The 22,759-nt window shown below is 40.7% G+C and overlaps 1 protein-coding gene across 7 annotated transcripts in view; it reads left to right on the forward strand.

Annotated features, from left to right (window-relative positions):
* phf21b (PHD finger protein 21B) overlaps positions 1-20,553 on the forward strand; it is a 143,441-nt gene extending 122,888 nt beyond the window's left edge. For 4 of the 7 annotated variants that reach the window (XM_050035919.1, XM_050035922.1, XM_050035916.1 and 1 more), the window contains 11 exons: positions 10,161-10,253; positions 11,421-11,786; positions 12,231-12,359; positions 13,764-13,815; positions 14,067-14,143; positions 14,377-14,431; positions 14,755-14,777; positions 15,414-15,572; positions 15,735-15,801; positions 15,898-16,001; positions 16,263-20,553. In XM_050035919.1, the coding sequence (XP_049891876.1) occupies positions 10,161-10,253; positions 11,421-11,786; positions 12,231-12,359; positions 13,764-13,815; positions 14,067-14,143; positions 14,377-14,431; positions 14,755-14,777; positions 15,414-15,572; positions 15,735-15,801; positions 15,898-16,001; positions 16,263-16,571 (1,434 nt within the window). In that variant the 3' untranslated portion in view covers positions 16,572-20,553. The remainder of the gene's footprint in view (positions 1-10,160; positions 10,254-11,420; positions 11,787-12,230; positions 12,360-13,763; positions 13,816-14,066; positions 14,144-14,376; positions 14,432-14,754; positions 14,778-15,413; positions 15,573-15,734; positions 15,802-15,897; positions 16,002-16,262) is intronic. The other 3 variants (XM_050035920.1, XM_050035918.1, XM_050035917.1) reach the window with 2 other exon arrangements.
* The last annotated feature ends 2,206 nt before the right edge of the window (positions 20,554-22,759 follow it).

Here is a 22,759-nt window from a genome sequence, read left to right on the forward strand (position 1 = left end):
ATGTTACTGATACTATTCTTTCTCACACCTTCAACTCAAACCACCAAAATATATCATTTAATCATTACATTAATATCATAAACATGCAGGAGACTAGTCCACTGATGGACCTAGATGACGACTGTTGGTCGACTAGCCCTACTCTGAACTACTAACATCTTTTATTTTCTTTTTAAAGTTTCGTAGAACTTCATATGAATCGAAAGCATTAAATAACTATACTGTTCTCCACCAAAATGGAGCAGAGAGAGCAAACATTTAACCGCCTAAATCTTATCTAAATCTTATTTTTGACATTTCTTCTCACTACACCACTAACTTTGATTTTAATGCAAAAACACACAATTGTCACACACATGCAAGAGGAGGCGGAGGAGACAGTGACAACATCCTGAGATTTACAAGCAGCGTCTATATTCCGAAAGAGTTTTGTGGGCGCAGATTTCATTATTACACACAAGATACATGTCGTTACGGCAGAGGGGTACCGCAGGGTCAGCCACAATACAGCGCCCCTGGAACAGTTTAGGGATTCAGTGTCTTGCTCAATGGGCACCTCAGCAGTGCCCAGGGGGGGTAACTGGCACCTCTCCAGCTGCCAGCACACACTTTATACTTGGTCTGTACTGGGACTTGAACCGTGAACCTCAGGTTCCCAAGCCAAGTCCTCACAGACTGAGTTACTGCGGCCCCTAAAGTGTTCACTGATAGGCCATCAGCACGGTTCTGGTTCCCGAACCCAATTTTGAACCAGCCGGTGCGTTCAGACCGAAAAAATAATTGGTTCGGAACCTGAGAAGTCACTTCACAGCCGAACCAAAAAATAGTTGGTTTTTCCTTGCGAACCGTGACATCATAAGTGGGCGTGTGACATTCTAGGCTGTGAAGACCATAGATGTCTATAAAAACACGAGCATATACTTTTTACATACCATTTGCCTTATACGTAATCTTCTACGTCTTCTCATCATCAGCAGTTGCAGATAATCCATGCGATCTGTCATTTTGCCGGCAGCTGTGTTTATTTCTTCTTGCCGCTGTTATGTTTACTTCCACCTGAGTGATGGGGAGTAACGTCCTCCCACTTTGGTTCCTCTTAAACTGGTGTGGACACGGGCTGGTTCGCCAGACAGCACCAAGGTTCTGAGACTCCAGAACGGAGTCGGAAACAGAACCGTGCCGGTGCCCTGCCGGTGTGAAACCCCTCTGACTGGGAATCAAACTAGGGCCACAGCGGTGAGAGCGCCAAATCCTAACTACTACACCATCAGGGAAAGAGTGTAGGATGAGTTAGATAACTTTATTACATTAACAGGACCAATATCTTACTAGCAATCATGTTCATTTTTGTTTAATTTAATGACTATTTTCTCAATTAATCAATAAGTTGTTGGTTAAAAATGACGATCTGTGTTTCCAAAAGCCCAAAATGACATCCTGAAATGTCTTTTTTGGTCCATAACCCAAAGATACTCAATTTATTGTCACAGAGGAGGAAAGAAACCAGAAAATATTCACATTTAAGAAGCTGGAATGAAAAAATGTTTTTAACTATATAAAATTACTTGATTGTCAGATTAATTGGTGATTGATTTAATAGCTGATGACTAATTGATTAATCACTTCAGCTCTATGATAAATTAATATTTATGCTCTCCATCTCGTATCGTTCTCATACCTGTTAAATCCATATTACATAGAGAAGAATGAGGCCTGGTTGTTAAAACGCTGGATGAAAGAAGCATTGCGTTGTTGCTGCTTGTGAACGCAGCCTGACTCTGCTCCCAGCATCACCTCATTATCATACAGAGTTCATCTCTCACAGCTCGGAGCATGAATGAAATGAAAAGCTTCTTCATGGTAAAGATGAAGAGAGGGAGCAGAGAGAGCTGACGTGGCCTCGGGCAGTGCCCTCTGCTGGCCGCTGCAGGAACAACACTGCCTCACAGAGTGTGTTGGTGACGTCTGCAGAGCTCTGTGATCTCTATAAACACAGTGTGTGTACACTTCTCTGTGTAATCCAGTATGTGCTTTATTTATAACACAGGAGAGGGGACATGTAGAAACCAGAAGAGCTGCTCTGGGTTTCAAAAATCTTCAATCTGTCACCTTAAATCCTCTTTAAAGTCGGAAAAGATCAAGTTTGTTATTTATGGCTGCAGCATCCAACGAACAGAAATATTCTAGATGTGTTGTGCTTCATTTTCTGACACATCTGGGATCTCCACTACACTTTAAACCAAATTTATAGCGGTTTGAATAATGTTGGGTGCTTTTTATGGTTCAGGAAATGAACCTGAACAGATGTAGATGTTCAGGAGTCAGACTTGTTTTCTGAATAAGCACCTAATTATACTTTTCAGTATGCTGTCTTAACTTTTTAAAGGATTTCATTTAGATTTTTCAATATATACAGTAAACACTTATCACATCAACAGAACAAAGCGCCACAGTGTTAACGACAAAGCAAACAAAACATAGAGCTCACATTTACACACATATCAAATCAAATTGCGGTGACTGACAGAAGTTTACGCAGCAGCACGTTAACGCTTCTAAAGTGTTTATATTTATATTGTTTGGTTTCACAGAGAGCTCATTATCGGTTTAGCTGTTGCTAAAATCACATATCTGCTCTCACAAAATCCTGTGTTTGGTTGTTTTCTTTGTCACCACAAACCAACTGCACCAGAGTTCATTTGGAATTGAACCAAGAACCACCTTTTCGAGCAGTCTTGGTTCAGTTGTTTCGTCCACACCAGGGTTTGATTGACAACTTTCAGACCAGCCCAAACTAACCGTGCGAACCACACAAACTGACCTGAGTTCATTTTAACAGAACCAAACAGGTTAGGTGTAAAAGCACTCTTAAACAGCCGCAGATCTTTGACTTATGTTGTTCATAACTGGACTTAAATGATATTATACTGGTATTGTATGAAACTAGAAGACAAGAGGAATCCAGTGGTACCAACCACGTCATGCTAGCTTCTCATGAAGAACATGTAGAGATGCACCGATCCAGCTTTTTCAGTTCCGATGCCGATCCCTATGCTGTGGCTTTGAGTATCAGCCGATAGCCGATACCCGATACCGATCCGATACCATGGTTGACCTTTTCATTCAAGTAAACATGAGAAATCTGTGCTCTAGAGAAAGGATCAGCACTCAGTGAATAACCTCCTAAGCCCTATAATAAGCTATTATGGCAAGGCTTAACTATACAGACCAGTGAGCAGTGATAACTAACATGTCTTTGGGGTCATCAGGTGGGAACCTCCTTTCACCAGTGTTTCGTCTAGTTGGTCCCACGACACCTCCAGGAGGCTAGACAGTGATCTCTGGCGTCCCAGAGACACTCCCCTAATGCCAGCTCTCATTGCTCCCCGCACCAACCCAACAGCCTCCTTTACCTTACTTACACATGGCTTTCTCAGCCCAAACAGCACCGCCACCTTCAACAAACCCAGGCTCTGTACATGCGAGCTCCAGGTAGAGACAGTGCCGATACTACCTTTCCTAGCACATTCACCATACTCTATTTCACACGCTACATAGCATAACTCCTACAAAGCTATATACCTTTACATGTAGAACAGGAAAGACTAGAGGCATCAGGCATTGATGACTACACAGTTCTGTCCTAAGATAAAATGAAACTAGATAAAACAGATTAATGCAACGGTGAACTATTTATTTTTAACAAAAATAAACAATTGTGCAACAGCAGTTGAAATAGTGTGAAATACGTCCACACAGCAGATTCTTTCCTTCGCTCCATGACGTATGACGTAGCTCGCATCGTAGTAGATTTAAAGGGAAAGGATCACCTCAGGTATGGTTGCATTTTTCGAAAACCGATCTATCTATTTTGATGATATCAGGGCTGATATTCGATCCAGATATCGGATCGGTGCATCGCTACTAACATGGCAATTTTCATAGAGGTTGCTTGACCTCTGACCTCAAGATATCTGAATGAAAATGCGCTCTGTGGGTCCCCAGGAGTCTCCCCTCAGACATGACCACTTTATGTTAGTCCCAAACAGCTTTGGGCACGAACTATACACTTTTGTGGACGTAGTGTTTATTACAGATTTGTGACTAGAAAAACTTGACAGAGTGCTGAGCTGCATCTCAAATTAATCTTTATGTTTCCAGCTTTCAGGTGATGTATAACACTTCTATGTGGCATATACTCTAAACCTGCTGTCTCCCTTAAAATATCCTCTCAACCCCTCAAAAGAGAAAAATGGGTCCACAGTTTGTGGGTCTCAGAGGGTTAGTTGCTATTTTGTCTTTTCGAATATACCGTTGTAGTGGTGCAGCACTGATCTGAAATTAATAAATCTAAAAGTCAAGATCATAAAGTAAATTTCTTGGCATTCGATTCCCAGTCAAAACACTCTGGTAAGAATTACTTCACCTTGTTATTATGGACTACAAAACTCTTTTGAAATGCAAAATTATGGAGTTTGAAACCTGCGATTTAAAAAAATGTTGATTTATCTCAATTTAAAAAATGAATCATAGAAAAAGAGAGATGACTGGTTGCTCTGTGGATACAAACGTAGATCTAAGCCTTGTGTCGGGTGCTCATGGAAAACGCGAACAAAACGATCGACAGGAAGGCGATCCAGGCACTGCAAAAAATAGTTGGTAGTTGGTAAATCCTTTAAAGAGCCAACATGTTTCGACCTTTGTTTCCTATATTTTTTGGAGTGCCTTCCTGTCAATCCTGAAAAAAATCAGTCCTTTAACAGCTTTAGTTTAAACCAATTTACTCATTTACTAAAATCACTTTTACTTTCAAACACTTTCCTAACCATGTAGTTTCCATTACCTTCCATTCATTTCTGTACATTATGAAAAACTGTTGTTCGCCTCTTTAAACTTATTGGAGTTATGTAATCTCTCAGAGTGACCATAAAATTTGGTCATTGTTTTCAAAGCTGCATCATCATTATGAGGTAATGCAGCGCAGACTTTACTGATCAATATGTGCTTCAAGGACAGAATTTATTTGTGTGACTCGTTTCAACAACGACAAGAGTCCTTTCAGAGTTGTTTTCAGATTCCAAAATAAAATGTGAAAGAAACACAAGACAATTAACAGATGGATATAAAGCTAAAGGAGGAGCTGACGGTGAACTCAGACTCTCGTCTCCAGACACAAAAAGAAAAGATGAAACATTTTTTCCTCGACTGCTGTGTGTGCACTTCCTCCTCCTCCTCCTCCTCCTCCTGCTGCTGCTGCTGCTGCTGGGGTGACACTCAGAGTTTATATCCACTTTTCTCTATAATCTCCTCCCTCTGTCTGACTGGCTGCTTCCCTCTCATCCTCTCACAACTGACAAATTTTCTATCAAATTGTTTCCTGGAAATTGTGGCGTTTGAGGCTCAAACTTTTCCTCAGAATGTGACTATGATTTCATGCTGCTAACAGTTCAGTTTCCTTATCGTCGCTGTTTAAATCTAATTTATGAGCGTATTTTTACTCACTTTTCTGTCTCTCCACTGCAAACAATACAAAGCATCACGGTGCTGTTTGGTTATTAATGGAATAAAGCAACACTTCAGGGAATCCTCTCCTTCAGGAGTTCATGAAATGTGTAACAGGAACAAGAATTTATCAGCTGGCAGGAAATGCTCTCAGCATTTTTAAGGTGGAGAAAAAATATTCTTTGAGGTGTCTGCTGAATATCATCGATTCTAAAGTGACGTAGTATATGAGCTGACTTTATGGCTTATGGTGGATGGTGTGTCACCTTGGCAAGACGCCTGCCAAGCTGCAGACCACTGTTCAAAACCAACGACGCCTGCCAAGCTGCAGACCACTGTTCAAAACCAACAAACAACAAAAGTGGTTGTTTTAGAGAATCCTTTCATTTCCAGATGCTTTTTTTGCCTCCAAACATTGGTGCTGTTTGAGCACTGGTTGCTGTGTTTCCACTGAGACAGTGCCACAAAAAAAGCAGTTGTTTTATCTGAGACACCACTCCGTTTCCAGCCGGGATTATTCCTAACCCTAACCAAGAGGCTTTTCGGCCCCAACCTAATCATCCACAGTGTTGTTGTATCCTGAACTTGAAATGTACCCACTACATATCCACTAGAGCTTCCAGACACCAGTTGCAGCACCGAGGGTTTCTGCTACTGAGAAGTAGTATTTACGGGTTCAAAATCTGAAGCAGAAATGTAGAAAATCTTAAAACGAACGATAACCAAAACATAAGTCTACAAAAAAAATGAGATCCCAATCCAAAAGGCAACTGAGGAAGGTCCATTAGAGTGTGCATACCCAACAGGACCCAACAGGACCCGACAGGACCCCTTGCTTCACCTTTTGGTTTGGAGGAAGAAAATGGATGCAGCGGTGTTAAGAGGGTTGTCTGAATGTTTCGACAGCAGCACGGAGTGAAGCGTTTTCCTTACATCAACTGCATTGAGCTCAAGAAAGGTTCGGACATTAACAACAGAATTCTCATCGGGTTCAGGTCGGATTCGGACAGAAATATGCGCCCAGAACGCCAATGCCACACAGGCACCTGAGAGATATCCAGCAGGTTAAATATCTGGACCTGTGTGTGAAATTAATTTTGACCGGCAAAGACAGCTGCGACAACCAAGAGCGCAAGATACAGTGTGATGGAAACAATGAGGGGAGGAGTCAGAACACCTGCAAAGAAAAAATCTGACTGTTTACGTCACACGCTGAGCTACACGTTTTGTTACTTGCTCACGCCCCCCATTGCCCCGAAAAAGAAGCATTCTGTATAAACAAAAGTAGGTAGGCGGCATTTTGCTGCACTCCCCGATTTTGTTTTTATACTGCCAATGCTGAAAAAAGACTGATTGGGCTTTCCTGCAAATTTGCACAACTCCTGTCTAAAAAGGGCTACAGACACGTAGACTTGCCTGTATAAATGTATCACTCGGGCTACAGACACGTAGACTTGCCTGTATAAATGTATCACTCCTCTCGTGTGTTTGTTGACAGACTTGTCGGGGATTCCTTCACGTGAAATCTCTTGTAATGTGTGACGCCTTGTTGACAATCACTCATGTAATGTGGTAACCACAACTTCAAGATTCATTAGAAGACAGTCAGTGGTGTAATGTGATCAGAGTTAGGTTAGCACAAAGTGTTTTTAGCTTTAGCTTAGCACAAAGAATTGGAGTGGAGGGAAAAACATTTCAGCAACTGTATAATTTCTTCAATGACGTACTGTACAACACATGTACACACTCTGTACACTTCTAGTTTATCAAAGCAGGTTTGTGAGACCTGGGGTGAGGAAGATGGAGGAGGAGGATTGTTAGTGTTTGCTGCAGAGCTGTCATCTGTCTCAGCGACAGTATTGACTTTGGTATTTGGAAAAAGAAATCATTAAAAAAAAGAAACAGGAAATCAGTGATCCAAGGTTGTGTTCACTACTCACACCGGAGGAGAGGAGGAAGAGGAGGAAGAGGGGGAGGAGGAGGCCCCCTAAAGAGAAGGTGCTTAGGTTTGGAGAAAAGAGGAAGCAATTACGAAAATGAAAGCCCTTGCACTGCAAGAATTTTCATCTCTGCAGTTGCCATGGGAACAGGCCTGGGCCTCCTCCTCCTCCTCCTCGTCTCCGAGCTGCTCTGCAGCACAATACAATGGAACGAAGGGATTTTCACAGAAGAAGAAAGGAGGGGAGGGGGGGTGAGCTGTGATCCAGAGGGGGGAGGAGGAGGAGGAGGAAACTTTGCTTCTGATTTCTTTTCTGTTGGAGACGAGCAGCTGAGAGGAAAAATGGAGGAGATTGTTATCGTTACTGGTTTAACTGGTCCAGGTTCAGTTTAGATTGACAGGAAGTGTCGGCCAATCACAGACTCAGCATCAGAGATGACACAGTGATGTTACTTATCACATTTTTCTGTTTCTCTGTTGACATTTACAACGTTTTATTATCAATAACAAGACAAATGAGACTGAGCATCTTTATTCATGAACTAATACAGATAAATAAAGTTATTATTGGACTGAAACAATGCTGTTTAAGCAGGAAAATCACATTTTAACTCACTTTAACTGTGTTTTTTTGTGTCCTTAAACACAACACAGTTAAAACAAAGTGTCACGGAGCAGAGACACAAAACAAAAATCTCGTAAAAACAAAAATCACTCGCTGTCGGCGATTTGCACAGAGACAGTAAACTCTGCAGAGAGAGACAGGAAACAACCGCAGGCTTCAGAGGAAACACAGCAGCTGAAGTTAAAGGCCAGTGAGTTAAAGTGCATGTTGAGTTCTGACAGCATCAGTATGAGAAAAACAGCACGCAGGAGGAAATGATTTCTAAAGTTTTATGTGAGTTATTGAGTCCTCCGAATCAATTCAGTACAACTTTATTTTATTTACACCTGCAGCTGCCGTCCAGCTCCCAAAATACACGCACGATAAATAAGAGAACGACAAGAACTATTAAATATTTCCCACTTGTGTTAAATGGGTTTTTTATATTGTGTATTTTTTTGCTCTGAGCTGTAACAGAAACATTTTCTCTGGGATTAATAAAGAATCCATCAATCCAAAACACACATGAAAAATAATCTCATCTTTTTCTCTGATGAGTATTTCCGTCACTTTCTCTGCTGTAGTTTGTCCTCCACGCTTCACCGTAGTTTATGTGTCGGTCCAGCCGTTAACGTCAGCGCCGGTTTGACCTTGACTGAAGCTACAGTTGATGTCAGCTGATCTACGGTCTGAACCTGAGCGCAGGAAACATCCAAGAGCACAGAAACCTTCAACAGCTGCAGCTCAAACACAGGAATACATTTATCCTCATTAAAGCTCATTTAATTATTTTATTTTAAACATATTGTTTAATTTACTTAAATATTGTTTAAGATAAACTTAAACTCGTCGTTGTTTCGGCTGTTTTACTGCTGGAAAAAAGACCCGTCCTCTGACTAACGAGAGGTTCACACTCCAGGTTTAATTAAGACTCTGCGAGGTTGAACCAGATTAAAGCAGCATTAGTGTCACCTGGTTTCATCAGCTGACTGTGATTTAATGGTGAAGGTGGAGAGTCTCATTACAGCTGGCTGTTATTCTGGGATGTGAAGCGCTGCGTCGTCTCTCAGAGGAAATCCTCCACACTGTAAAAAATCTGTCTGAGCAAGACTTGTGTTAAAGCTCCTGGCTTTATTTTACTAAAACCAACAGAAGACGTCTGTCGTCTAGTTTGAGATGATTCTGTTTGTTCTCGCTGCAGGTTTCGTCATTTAAAGAATCTTTAAAGAAGTAAAAGACACTTTCATTAAATGAGACGTTTAAACATCAGGATATATTTGCTTTTAACCACACGTTCATGCAGACATCTGGCTGAGCTGTAAATGCAACTCTTCACATGTTTGACTTTGTACTACTTGTGTCACTGTTCCACTGGAGGACACACCAGAAATCCAAAATGGACGCTAGATATGTGAGGCAGCCATCATGAATATGACGAAAATATCTCAGCTCCATAAACTTAATTTGGATTGGGAACTGTTTTCTTTAAGATGTTTCCCTGTTATTCTTTCCTTGATATCTCTGTTTCCTCCATGATAAATGTGGATTTCCCAGCATGCAGTTGGTGTCTGGTCCTCTACTGTATGTGTGGTCTGTCAGGGGCTCCCCTTGTGGTCTGTGGTGGTTACTACAACAACTGAAATTTGATTATATTTAATCAACCCCCTCCCAAGTGTACTGCTGCGTCATCATCCTGTTTTCTGTTTGTTCTGTTTCCACTGGTTTGACTGGTTTGTGATTCACGGCTCCCACACTGGTGTCCAGGGCTTTAAATACCTCAGAGAGTCTCCCGTCTCCCACAGACTGAAAGACACCCTGCAGTGCATTGTGGGAATGTTAATCAGCTACTGTTTTGGTTATGTGTTAATCGTGACAGTCATTTCTCAGGGCTGTTTTTTCTCACACTGTAGTAAACACAACGTCTCTGTGTTTGAGCGTCGGACAAAAAAAAAGAAACTTCAAAACGTCAGATCTGCATTTTTCACTATTTTCAGAAACACAACTGATCTATGAGTTTAAGAAGCTTAAATGTGTCATTTCCTGTTTGTATAAAATGGTAGAATATGGTGTTTTCACTGATGATTTATCCAAGTGTTGCGTTTGTGTGTGTTTCAGATGCTGGGAACTCTCACAGCTGTGCCCATCAAGGTGCCTCAAGTCAGCTCCCTGCACCGGCTGGCAGGACAAGCAGCCACTGTGCTACCTCAGGTAACTTCTCAGCACCTGGTTACAACTCAGGGACACAGCTGTCACATGTTTACTGAGGTCATTACAGTGTGTGGAGACACAAACATTCATGTTGCACCTTCTCTCTGTGAGGCTGTAATTATTCATTCCACCTCAGAAAACTCAACTGTCAGACAGAGACGACTTTACTGGTCTTTGCTCTTTGCTAATAGCGAGGTAAAAAAGAAAGTTAAATATTTTAAATAATTAAATATTTAAATAACACTTAATTCAGATTTCATAAATCAGAATCAGGTTTATCATCAAGTAGGTTTTCACATAAAAGGAATTTGTCTTTGTGTGTTGGTGCATTACAATAAACACAGTAAAATAAAAAATTAAATTAAATTAATTAAATTAAATTAAGTGCTGCAAAAGTCATGAATCGTAATATAAAATAGAAATTAACAATAAGAAATTTGTAAAATTCATGTTTTTGAAATGAAATGTGCAAAATACTGTCTGATCAACAGTCTAAAACTAAAAGATACTCAGTTCACTGAGATATGAAACAGAGACAAGCAGAAAACACACCTGAGAATCCCTCAAAAAATTGCATTTTTGCTCAATAAATGTCTTAAACTATAAACAGATGTTCACAATAGTTTGTGTCATGTTAAAAAAAAAATAATTAGAAGCAACTAAAGAGACTAAAAGCTTTAAAAACAGTCGTCTGCTGATATTTGTAGCTGCAGTGTCGTCACACATCCACCACGTGGCAGCACAAACACACTCAGCCTCAGAGTGAATCAAACAGCAGAGATGGTCTTTAATATGAGTCAGTGATATTCACAGTGTGAGGACAGATATCTGCTGTAATGACTCCACTCAGGGGTCCACTCTGTCCTCTGATTGGACGACAGGAAGCATCAGTAGTCCGCTCACGTCTGGACGATGTGACCTCGAGTGTGTGTGTCAGTGTGTGTGATGAAATGTTGAGTTCAGTTTTTTTTTCTGATCTATCACTGAAACAACAAGTGAAACATCTTTTATTAGAGTCAAATATGATGTTTTCAATCAGTCAGGAGGTTTTTATTTGACTTAAAATAAAAATCGTTCCACTTCCTGTTGTGTCTGCAGACTCATAGTTCTCTACCTGTCTGTGTTCAGGTCGTTTGACACCGCTCTTCCTCTGTGTTCTTCCTCCAGGTCAGGCCAAAGACCCAGATCCCCGACAGTCTCCCCCACAGTCCCTGTCAGGAGCTGCAGCCTCTCAGCCTGCAGAGGGCCACCGCCGTGGTCAGTCCCAAGAGCCAGGGCCCCACCCTGCCCACCGCCAACAGCACCTTCAGCCCCGACCACCAGCCCAATGGCCAGAGCGACGCCTCGTCGCCCCCGGCCCCGCCACACGGCCCGTCGGGAGCCCCAGACTCTGGTGGCCCCGCTCAGCACGCCTCTGCGGGGCCTGGCGTGGCGTACGCCATCATCGCCGCCTCCCCCGCCACCGGCAACGGGGTGTCAGCCGTCAGCGAGGCCGTCAAGGTGCAGCCACTGCTCTTCAGCGCTGACAACAAGGCTGGTGTCTCCACCAACACCAACTGATACTTATATTTATATAACAATACACTTATTTATTCTGACACTTTGGATGGATTTTAAGATTCAGTTCAGATTTTTTAAATTTTTCTTTCAAGATAAAATTCATCATAAACTTTGTCTTCTTGTTTGTTGATCTGATTAATTTCAATATTTCTGATTCTGTCTACAAAATTAAACTCATCTACATTTGGTTAAACGTTATGAAATTTAATTTAAAAAAATTAAGAAACGTTCCTCACGAGATTTCTTAGCATCATTTTTTTCTTTTAATCATCTCTCAAAAAGTTAAATTAATATAATGATAAGAAGGAAAAAAGTGTGATCAGTGTTTAATAACTGAAATTAAATGATAACCATCTCATCCTGTCTGCAGCTCCAGTGTTTCACTCTAACGTGCTCTCTGTATGTTTGTGTTACCAGGTGATAATAATCCAGCCACAGGCCCCCAGCAGCACTGAGGGGTCCCCGGGGGCCCAGGCTGACCTCCCGTCACAGGAGGCCCCACCCGCTCCTAAGTCCCCCTCCCAGAAGAAAGACGAGGACCCCGAGGTGAGAAATTAAACTACAGCAGAAGTTTATGACTCATGTCCAAACACAAACTGTCGTTTTAACACATTTTTTGAATAATTAATTTATCTTCAGAATTATTTTGCACAAAACAAAGTTTCAGTTTGATTAAACAGCTGTAACATCATCATTAGGCACAAACACCAAACCAACATCAAAGTATTAACGACGGAGGTTGACTGATGCGTCGCCTCACGTCACCTGTGTCTCGGCCAAAAAGTTAAACACATCTACATTTGGTTAAACGTTAAGTTATGTAATGAAAAAAAAGAAAAAGAAAATCAAGATTTCTCGCAAGATTTCTTAACAGTTTTTTCCTTTAATCATCCCCTTAAAAAAGTTAAATTAATGTAATGATAAGTAGGAAAAAAGTGTGATCAGGGAGTATTGCATTTGAATGCACCACAAAGACTACGGCCAACGAAGAAGCAGCATGTACCAGCTCCTGTAGTCTGTAATCGCTATTAAACAAGGAAAACCAACAGGATGTATTCAAGACGCTCGTTAGCCAGTTGCTACATTAACAACACAACCTGATGTGGAAAGAAGAAAAAATATTCATCATGTGCCAGTTTACAGTAAATAACTACAAACTGTTTCTGCTAATGAGCTCAGTGGCTAAAAAAATGAATCTTACCTCATGTAACAATGTTGTTTTGGTCTCACGCTCTCTTGACTGTAGTTTTTTTGTTTACTTTCCTCACTTTCTTTTCTCTTCTCTTGCGCTGAGCTAAACTGCCAATCAGAGTGTTCATTCACCAACGGGATCTTCTGATCAATGCCAATATAACATGCTGAATCGGCTGAAAAAAATACTGACAAGGGCCAACGCTGTGAGACATAATGTTGCAAAAAAATAGGGCAACAGGCACTCACCGACGGGCGACATTGACCAACAGCTGATTGTTGTCTTCATGTGTCAGGGTCGATTGTGATCCGTAATCTTGGAATCCAACACACAGCTGTTGAGTCCTGCGACGTCGCTGCAGAGAATTAACTGTGAAATATCTGAAAATGTTCATTTAAAAAAAATATTTCAACAATTAAAAGGCTTCAGCCAAAACTGTCAAAGGGGAATTAAATGATCTGCTGTTAAGACAAATATTGGTTCCCAGAAAAAAAGCCACAAAATAAACAAAGTTTTAAAGCATCTAACTTGATGAATTGATCAGTGACAGCAGACGCTCAGTCACATCTCTCATCTTGAGCGTCTCTTTATCTCTGTGATATTAAATGTCACCTGTGTGAAGAGGAGCTCAGCTGCAGATCAGCATGAATATTTTCTCTTCAGTGAGGAACTCTTGAATCAGACGCTGAGAGCCTGAAACTCTTCACCTCCTCTTCTTCTTCCTCTTCATTAACATCTTCTGTGTGTGTGTGTTACAGAAAATCGCCTTCATGGTCGCCCTCGGCCTCGTCACCACAGAACACCTGGAGGGTGAGTTCACTTCACTTCATCGTCTTTGAGTGTCTCCACTGATCTGAGAGCAGATTTCGTTTTTAAATATGTGTGAAATAAATGTTGAGTGATGACAGACAAAAGGAAAGATAGAACCTTTTAAAGCTCTATAAAGACTGAGAGTTAGATTCATGATGAGTGGTCCGTCTGCTTCATTCCTACAAACAATGAAACGTTTCTTTCTGTAACCTGAAGATGTTTTATAAAAAGTGTGTTTTTGTTTGGAACAGAAATCCAGACGAAGCGACAGGAGAGGAAGAGACGAAGCACAGCCAACCCGGCCTACAGCGGCCTCTTTGAACCAGAGGTCAGGAAACTTCTCTCATTCTTAAATATCGTCTGATTTAAGATTGAATCAAATTTAACCAAGTTAACAAACAGCAGTGATGTTGGTTAGACCCTCACAGGTGGAGTCGAGGCTCTTTGATTAACTGAACTGTTTTATTTTTACTGGAATTTTAGATGTTTTTATATTTAGTGCATTTTGTGTCTCAGGTTTTTGGATTCAAAATCTCTTGTTTGCTTCTTGTTTGTTTGCAGCGTAAACGTCTGGCGTCACATTACCTGAACAGCTCGCTCTTCCTCTCAGCACGAGGTAAAAACACACACAGTTACTAAACAAACTAAACACAAACTGATGAAGCACAAACACCAAACACACCAGCTCATGTAAAGTCAGCATCAGCTTTCAGGGCTGAACTGAATGTATATTAACATCTTTATTTAAAGCCTTCAAGGTGTGTGAACTTTGGACAGAGGCAGGCTAGCAGTTTCCCTCTGCTTCCTGTCTTTATGCTAAGCTAAGCTAAGCTAAGCTAAGCTAACCACTGACTGATGTCCTGCTTCATGGCTCCACCTCTCACCTGTGTGTCTGTGTGTGCGGCCACTAACCTCTGCTCTGCTTCATTTACATGCTAGACTCTGAGGATTTCTGCTGGAAGGTAGGTCACATGATTGATGATGTCACACCTCTATTACGTCTATGTGTGTGTGTGTGTGTGTGTGTGTGTGTGCAGAAATCAAATGGAAGCTTTTAAGACAGTTTGTATTTAAGAGACGATCAACAGATGTGGAGAGAAAATACATTTCTTATTTTTTCTTAAACACCAGATAATTTTAAGTCTTCAGATGATTCAGATTAACAACAACCTGCCAGAAGCATCACAAGAAGATACTATTTTAATTTCAGGAGTCAGAACTGCTTGTTGGTCTGATCGTCTTCCTTCCAAAGCACCAATTTAATTTTTGAACATCTTTATTTAAGCTCAGCCCAAAACTTAAAATTATTTCCAAACACTTGTCGGAAACACAGTGACTCTGTGTTATTTTATCAAACCTGAGAGTAAATGGTGTCATCTCACAGCTGCTCTTCACCTCATACAGCTTTTATGTTCCTGTCATCAAGTCATTAATCCATTTACTGAACACTGAGGCCTTTTTATTCTCAGCTTTTAATAAAACAAACTGAGTCTTTAACGTTGTAAAATTTTAGTTTAAAGGTGATGTTACTCGTCAACTCTGTGATGACATGTAAAGAGCCGAGTGTGACCCTCTCTGTGTGGTGTGTGTCATATCAGGAGGACTTGGAGCATGACGACCACTGTGCCGTCTGTAAGGAGGACGGCGAGCTGCAGCCCTGCCACAACTGCCCCAGAGCCTTCCACCCCAACTGCCTCCACCCGCCGCTCAAAACCCCACCCAGAGGACCCTGGTACTGCCCCAAGTGCCAGAAGAAGGTACGACCTGCAGCGTACCGCTCACCCAAAACCTCTTCTGTCGAAGATGTGTGAAGCCACCACGTTATAGAATATTTGAATCTTCTCTGCAGCAACATTTATTCATTTAAACACATAATTAATCTGTGTTTTTTAATGAATCGACGTCTTTCTGGTCTTCAGGTTCTGAACAAAGAAAACATGTCGTGGCCACAGAACTTTGTTCAGTCCTACGTTACACACAAGACAGGTAAGAACCAGCTGAATTCTCTGAGTGTGTGTGTGTGTGTGTGTGTGTTGTTCATACCTGTACTGATGAAGTGTGTGTGTGTGTGTGTGTGAGCAGTGAGGCAGGAGGAGAAGCGACGGCTGCTGAGACGAAACAACGAGCTGAAGAAAGAGTGCGCTCACCTGGAAGAACAAGACAAGAAGCTCAACGACACACTCAAAGTAAAAAAAACACACACACACACACACACACACACTCAGAAGCATTGTTATAATGTGAAGACTTTGTTTACAGGACCGCCGTGATTCAAGACAGCCAACATTACTTTCAGACTGAGAGTAACTTTTTGGTGCACCTTGTCATAACTCGATATTTCACATCCTGCAAAAACAAAAGTTCTAATAAATCAAACTGATTGATATTGACGCAGGCCTGTTTCTGCTGACAGGAAGTTGACTGTGTTGTTTCCTGTGTGTCCGCAGCAGTGTATGGACCTGAGGGAGAGACTGTTGGGGCAGCAGAGAGACACTCAGGCCTCGCTCGAACGCCTCAAAGCTCTCATCAGGTTGATCCAACGCGACCAGCTCATCCAGGTCACCATGACGACCACCGCCACCATCGCCGCCGCCTCGCTGCTCTCCCAGTCCTGGATCAAACCCACCAGCACCGCCGCCGCCGCTGTTGTTGCCGCCGCCGCTGCCACCGCCGCCACCGCCGCCGCCCCGGGCCCCTCGGCCACGCCCCTGCAGCAGAAGAGCCACGCCCACAGCCAGGATGACACCAACAACTAGCCCCGCCCGCTCCCAGGTGCTCCGACTTTTTACCCGAACGTCGAGGGCGGTGATGATTTCGTTTTTTTTGTCTGAATAATATCTTAACCATCTTTTCTTCTCCGAGAGCTGAAAAAAGCCACAAAAACTGAGAAAAAAGAGCCTCTATCCTCCACGATTCAAGTATTTTTTAAAAACCCAACACCTACAGTGCTTACGAGATTTCTTTTTTTAAGTTATTTTCTATTTATTAATGTTCTTGGCCTTAATGTATTTATTACAAAAAGTTAGATTACAGTGCCGCCGTGGGAACACGACAGGAGTTCCTGCGCGCGGCCCAAAAGATATTTCCCTTTTTTAAACACAGGTATAATTATTGTTCTGCATATAGTGAGAGAGAACAGTAGAGTTAGTCGTAGTTACAGAAAACAAAGGATCGATGGAAGTGAAAGGACTGTATATTGATATATCTGAGTAGATGTTTGTTCTCATTCTCCTATGAACAATGTTTTTTGCCATAATAATTCAGGAAAATGTTTTCATCGTGTATGTAAACGCATACGAGCCTTCAAACAAAAACAGAGAATAACCTTTTTTCAGTATTAATAGAGTTAAAGTCAAAGAAAAAAGTATTTAAGATAAAACTACAGAAATTAGCATTTCTAGTGGAGATTTTAGTATTTTCATGCTGATGCCTGTTGATAAATGTAAGTTTGGAGTATTCAAGGGGATCACTGTACATATGTTGTATTATTATTATTATTATTATTATTACTATTATTATCATCGCAGGTTCTTTTGGTTTTTACTGAAGTCACACATCTTAAAAACAAGGGTGAGTCTCTGTACGTTTAACTGTTTGTTTTCTGTTTCTCACCAACACAAACAAAAAGATGACGCTAAACATTACGATGTTTCTTTTTATTTTATGAAGCTGCAGAAACGAACGTGGTCTGAAAATGTAAAACATTACATGATATCACATGTTTGTCACAGAGATATGTAAAGCTAAACTTAAAAATAAAAACGAATTATAGTGATAATAAAAACAGTTAATAATATGGATCCAAAGAAACTAATTTGGAAATTAATTTTATTGACATTTGGCTGCCGTAAGTGTTAAAGTGTTTTCTCTGCAAGGGTCCAAAATATTAGAAAAGGTAAACAAGTCAAAAGCAGTTTTATATAATTCGGGATACAGTTTCTGTACGTAACTTTTCACACGTATTAATTGTTTTTTAATGCCAATGAGTGACCAAGGGCTGAATTTACTGGGAAAATCCGAAGGATGTGACACTATGCGCATTCATGAATGTGTCTTGCCTCTTTTTAGCTCCGTTACAGTGCTGACAGTGTGCAATAGTAGCTAACGTTAGCTAAGAAATGGAGTCTGCTAACGACAGACACCCACTACAACGCACGAGTCCGCAGGTGTTGTTTCCATTGTATACCCAGCAGTGGCTTCACAGAGGTGAACTTTCATTTAGCATCCTGTTGCTACTCAAAGTTGGTCAGAGCAAGATCGAGTGCCTAAGCACCAGGGGTCTGATCCCGTGCTGCCTTGAATCCCGCCGGTCAGCTAACTTTTAGACCCCACACTGCCACCAGACAGCTGTAGATCCAGCTAAGCTCTGAGCTGCTGCCCGCTCTCCTCCTGGGGAATTAGTGTCCTAGTGGCGAGGCGTGAGGCTGTGCTAGCTAGCTAATTCTTGTCTCATTTGTCGTCTGATAAACAGTAAATCCATTAAATTCAGGGCCCGGTATCATAATTCCATCTCCTCCTCATGCTAAAAAATAAATACTAAAGTTACAGGAAGCGCTGACAAGTGAAATGTTTTGCAATATTGTGGATTTAGTTGGCTATTGTTAGCTAATGTTGCTTGCTTGCTATCGCGGACAAATTGCTAGCTAGCTAATGTAGCAAAATACTGTCTGTAGTGATTAACATCATTTCATTCATTTAGACTCCAGGGCTGTTTAATTAATGATCTTGCCGTTAACAAATTACCTAATCAACTAACGTTATGCAGCAACCAATTAATACAACGTAGCTTAGTTACAGCTAGCTGGCTAACCTTTGCTTGCATGCTTGCTAACATCTTTGCTAGCAAAATGCAATCTGAGTGGATGTTAGTTTGTTAGCTTGCCAATTTGCTTCCCCAGCTAACGTGATCCATGATACTAACTTACGTATTAAGACAAACTTTGCTGATTTAGCTAACAACGGTACAAAACGCTTTCTGCTAGCCTAGTGCGATGCAGGGGCGTCGAAGGAGCTAACTGTAACCTGAGCTAAGGTTAGCTAGCTAGCTGTTAGTTGGTTACTCTACGTGGGTCTGCAGTTGGTTGCTTGTAACGTTAGCTAATAAAGTCATTTGCAAACAGTTAGCTACTTAGTATCATGCAGCCAATAGTGCGAATGAAATATAGGAACACTGCAGATAGAAACGTTATTCTAAATATGATTTTTATGTATTTTCCAGCCTTCTGTCAACATGATGTCATCAGTCTTTTGTTGTCACTGTTGCCCAGGTGTCTCTGGCGCTTACGGGCCTCAGAGAGATTTACTGAAAGTTACATACAGAACCTTTAATTTTGTAACCGTCAATGTCAAAAATGAAATAATTAAGTTGTGATTGGGTCTAAAACAGGTTTCAGGTCACTTTTGTTTCTGCATCTCAATAACATGACATGACAGTAATATCCTTGGTGTGTTAAGAGTGACAGAAAACAAAGGGTTAAACAGAAGAAGGGACGAAAGTGTTGTTTGTTCACAGCTGCACTCGAACACGTCAGAGTCGATGTGTGATGCATCCATTCAGTCCCTTCCCCCTTTAAACCAGTATAGAAAATATGCCAAAAACTTTTTTCTTTGTTTTTGTACTGGGATCATCAATAATGTCTATAGTGCTTTCTTTTTTTCTCTCCCTGCCTATTTTATATTTTATTATTGCGTTGGAGCTTTTTTTACTCTCGTGTTTTATGAACGTTTTAACGGTGACGAGCCTGTTAATCTGACAGATGAACACTGCCTCAAGTACAAATCGTTTCAAATCCAGGGTTTTCGTCTTTGTTGCGTCATTTTATAGACACCAGTCAATCAGAAATGGGACAACTGTGTCAAACTGCAGCAACACTTTTTGACTGTCGGTGGACTCGGAGGACGGCGATGGCGTCCTCCTGGTGTCTCAGTACAGATGAGCTGAGAATCGAACCAGGACGGCGACATCCTGTCCTGCTCCGTCCGTTTGTCTCGCTAGTCTTCCTGCTGGTCCAGAAAGGTTCAGTTTAAGTGTTAAAACATAGATTTAGTCCATTTTTTAATTTATTTATCAAACTGTACTCACCACACAGTCGAGGTGCAGCTCTCTGCTGTTAATGCACAAACATGAACAAATGGTTTAAATGATGATGAGAGAAAAAAAATGCCTTTATCGAAAGAAAAGAGGAAATTTGTGAAGTTTAAACAGAGAAGAGGTGGTTTTATTTAAGTTTTAATCATATCCAGGTCACCTGAGTTTGGTCTCTGACGTATCCAAGATACTGAAGACATCCTTACTGATGGAGAAGCATCGTCTGTACGGCACAAAAAATTTAATATATACTGGTGCATCTGTGGCATCAGTGGCAGCGAGCAAGTCTGACTCACAGAGAAAAAGGAAAGGAGGATAAAAGACGAGCAATATGGCATCAGAACAGATCCACAACATGATTTTACCCTCAAAAGAAACATATTTTAATACTATTGAAGAAATACAAAAGGCCCCAGTGTGCAGACTTTTGTACGTCCGTGTACCTTTTTATCCAAAGAATTTTTCATTTTAATTCAGCCCTTAAAACAAGCAAAAAATCCAGCTTCAATTTCCTTAAAATTAATATTGTAAAACTTCAATTAAAACAGACTAGGCTACTAATTAAAGTTTCATGGTAAATAAATAAATAAATAAATGAATGTGGCCTAATCAGCAACTTTTTGATATTTTTTTTTTTTTTTTTTTTTTTTAAAAGTAGTTAAATCTAAAAGAAATTAATTAAAACAAACAGTTTCCCAAAGCCTGAGCTGATATCTTTCAATAGTTAAAAATTTGAGTTTACTATGACAATAGAAATGAAATATTCACATTCGAGAGGCTGGAACCAGTGTCTGTGTTCAGAAAATGCTTTGGATTTAAAGGTACACAGAACTAAAATACTTTTTCTAAAATTACAAATTGTGCAACTGTAATCTGTGTTTTCACACAGCGAGCAGTGACGTCAAATCACCAGACAAGTCGTTTTGTTTGTTCAGAAAACTGCTGAGAAACTTTTTTTGTTGTTGTATTTCTGAAGCGATCGTAGTCTTTGTGTCCGAACACGGTGAACTCAAAATTCGATTTGCACGCAGTGTGAAAACACAGTACACGAAGTTCTGTTCCCGCTGTCACTCAACACTGAGCCAAATGCACACGTTATGTTTTAAATCATATTTATATAATGCGCTTTATCAGAATACAGAGCCTGGTCAGTGTGGGGAGGGAAGCTTTCTGAATGTCGCAGCAGAGTTGAGCTGCCTCGCCTGAAATGAAGACACGCAGCAGAGTTGAGCTGCCTCGCCTGAAATGAAGACACCCTGTTTGCTTTTATCATCAAAAAAGAATAAAATAACATTTATGAAATAAAACATTTACCATGAGAGGGAAAAGAGCAGAAATTGTATCTCACACAGCAAATGACAAAAGTGTGCCATGAACTTGCAGACTGTTACGAGATGAGGCGCGTCATGATCTGGGGCGGGCTGACTGCCTCCAATTAATATTTTCCCCAAGGAAAAAACTGAAGTCAGAAAGTAAAAAAAATGTTCAGTTCTTTACATTTAATTCAACTATTGGATTTATTCAGTGGTAACAAGTAAACAAGTCAATTTTTTATGATGTCAGCAGAGGTGGTCTTTATTTCAGGCGAGGCAGGCTGCCTCCATTTAAAAACGCAACATATTGACAGGATCATTTTTACTACGTAAAAGCTTTAAACAATCCAACAGGTTTTATCAAGTTTGTATAAAGTTAGCATCAACTTTGGAGCTTTTAACGACTCAAAAAGAATTAAACTGAGCACGCACCAAACACCCTGATGAAAGTGTTTACCCGAGGCAGTCAGCCACCTAAATCCCGACACATCTCATATCATGATCACTTAGTAGCACTCAGTGTTTAGTGTGGCATTTTCTGCATCAAAGATTAACCAAAAGAGTATTTTGTGTCATTAAAGATTTTTTCTGATGTTAGCAGAGGTGGTCTTTATTTCAGGCGAGGCAGGCTGCCTCCATTTAAAAACACTGCGGGGAAAACACCCTATTTTTTTTACAACGTAAGAGCTTTTAAGGATCCAACAGATTTTACCAAGTTCATAAAAAGTTAGTATCAAAATTTTGAATCTTTTAACGACTCAAAAGAATTAAACTGAGCACACAACTCACCTTAATCAGCAGAGGAAACATTCACCCGACACTCTCCAGGCTCTGTATCTGTGCGATAAACAGCAGATATGCATTAACATTGTACCTGACTTGCCTTTATAACCGAATAAATCATGATCAGTGTGGAGACGTGAAATCTCTCAGAATGTACCATGTGATGCATATCGAGTCCTCACCTGAGAGCTGCAGGACTGTGACCAGACTCCAAGATGGAAACCATATCAGTGCTTCATGCCGCGTTGATACTCCGCCCTTCAAACCCTAAGAAAATGTTTAAAAAGAATTTAAAAAAAACAAACAAAAGCATCCACCATCCCCAAACCTCCTCATCCGTTTCTAGAAATCTTCTCCGGGAGAAACTGTGCAGTGCTTAAACAGATCTATTTTAATACACGACACAACATTTGAACAAATAAGAAAAAAAAGTTAGAACATTTTTATATTCTTTTATCAAGGAGCAAAAAAAGAGAAAAGAAAACAGAACATTGGATTTTCTATTGTTTGCCAGTTCTGCATTCTGACTTCTAGCTTGCAACGTTCGATGTATTATTTTGCCATGAGGAGGCGACGAGGTGACAACGACGACACGTTTAGATGGAAATTAAAATGTTTGTTGGCTGTTGAAGTAGAAGTTTTTTCTTTGTCATTAATAAGGGGACTGTCCAGTGGATAGTGTGTATAGGAAAGTGTTTGTCTTAAATATGCCAATGTAGTTTTTTCTTCTTTATGATGCATTAAAAAGTTGATTGATGGA

The sequence above is a fragment of the Epinephelus moara genome, chromosome 23, assembly GCF_006386435.1.
Source record: "Epinephelus moara isolate mb chromosome 23, YSFRI_EMoa_1.0, whole genome shotgun sequence".
Taxonomy (NCBI): Eukaryota; Metazoa; Chordata; class Actinopteri; order Perciformes; family Serranidae; genus Epinephelus; species Epinephelus moara.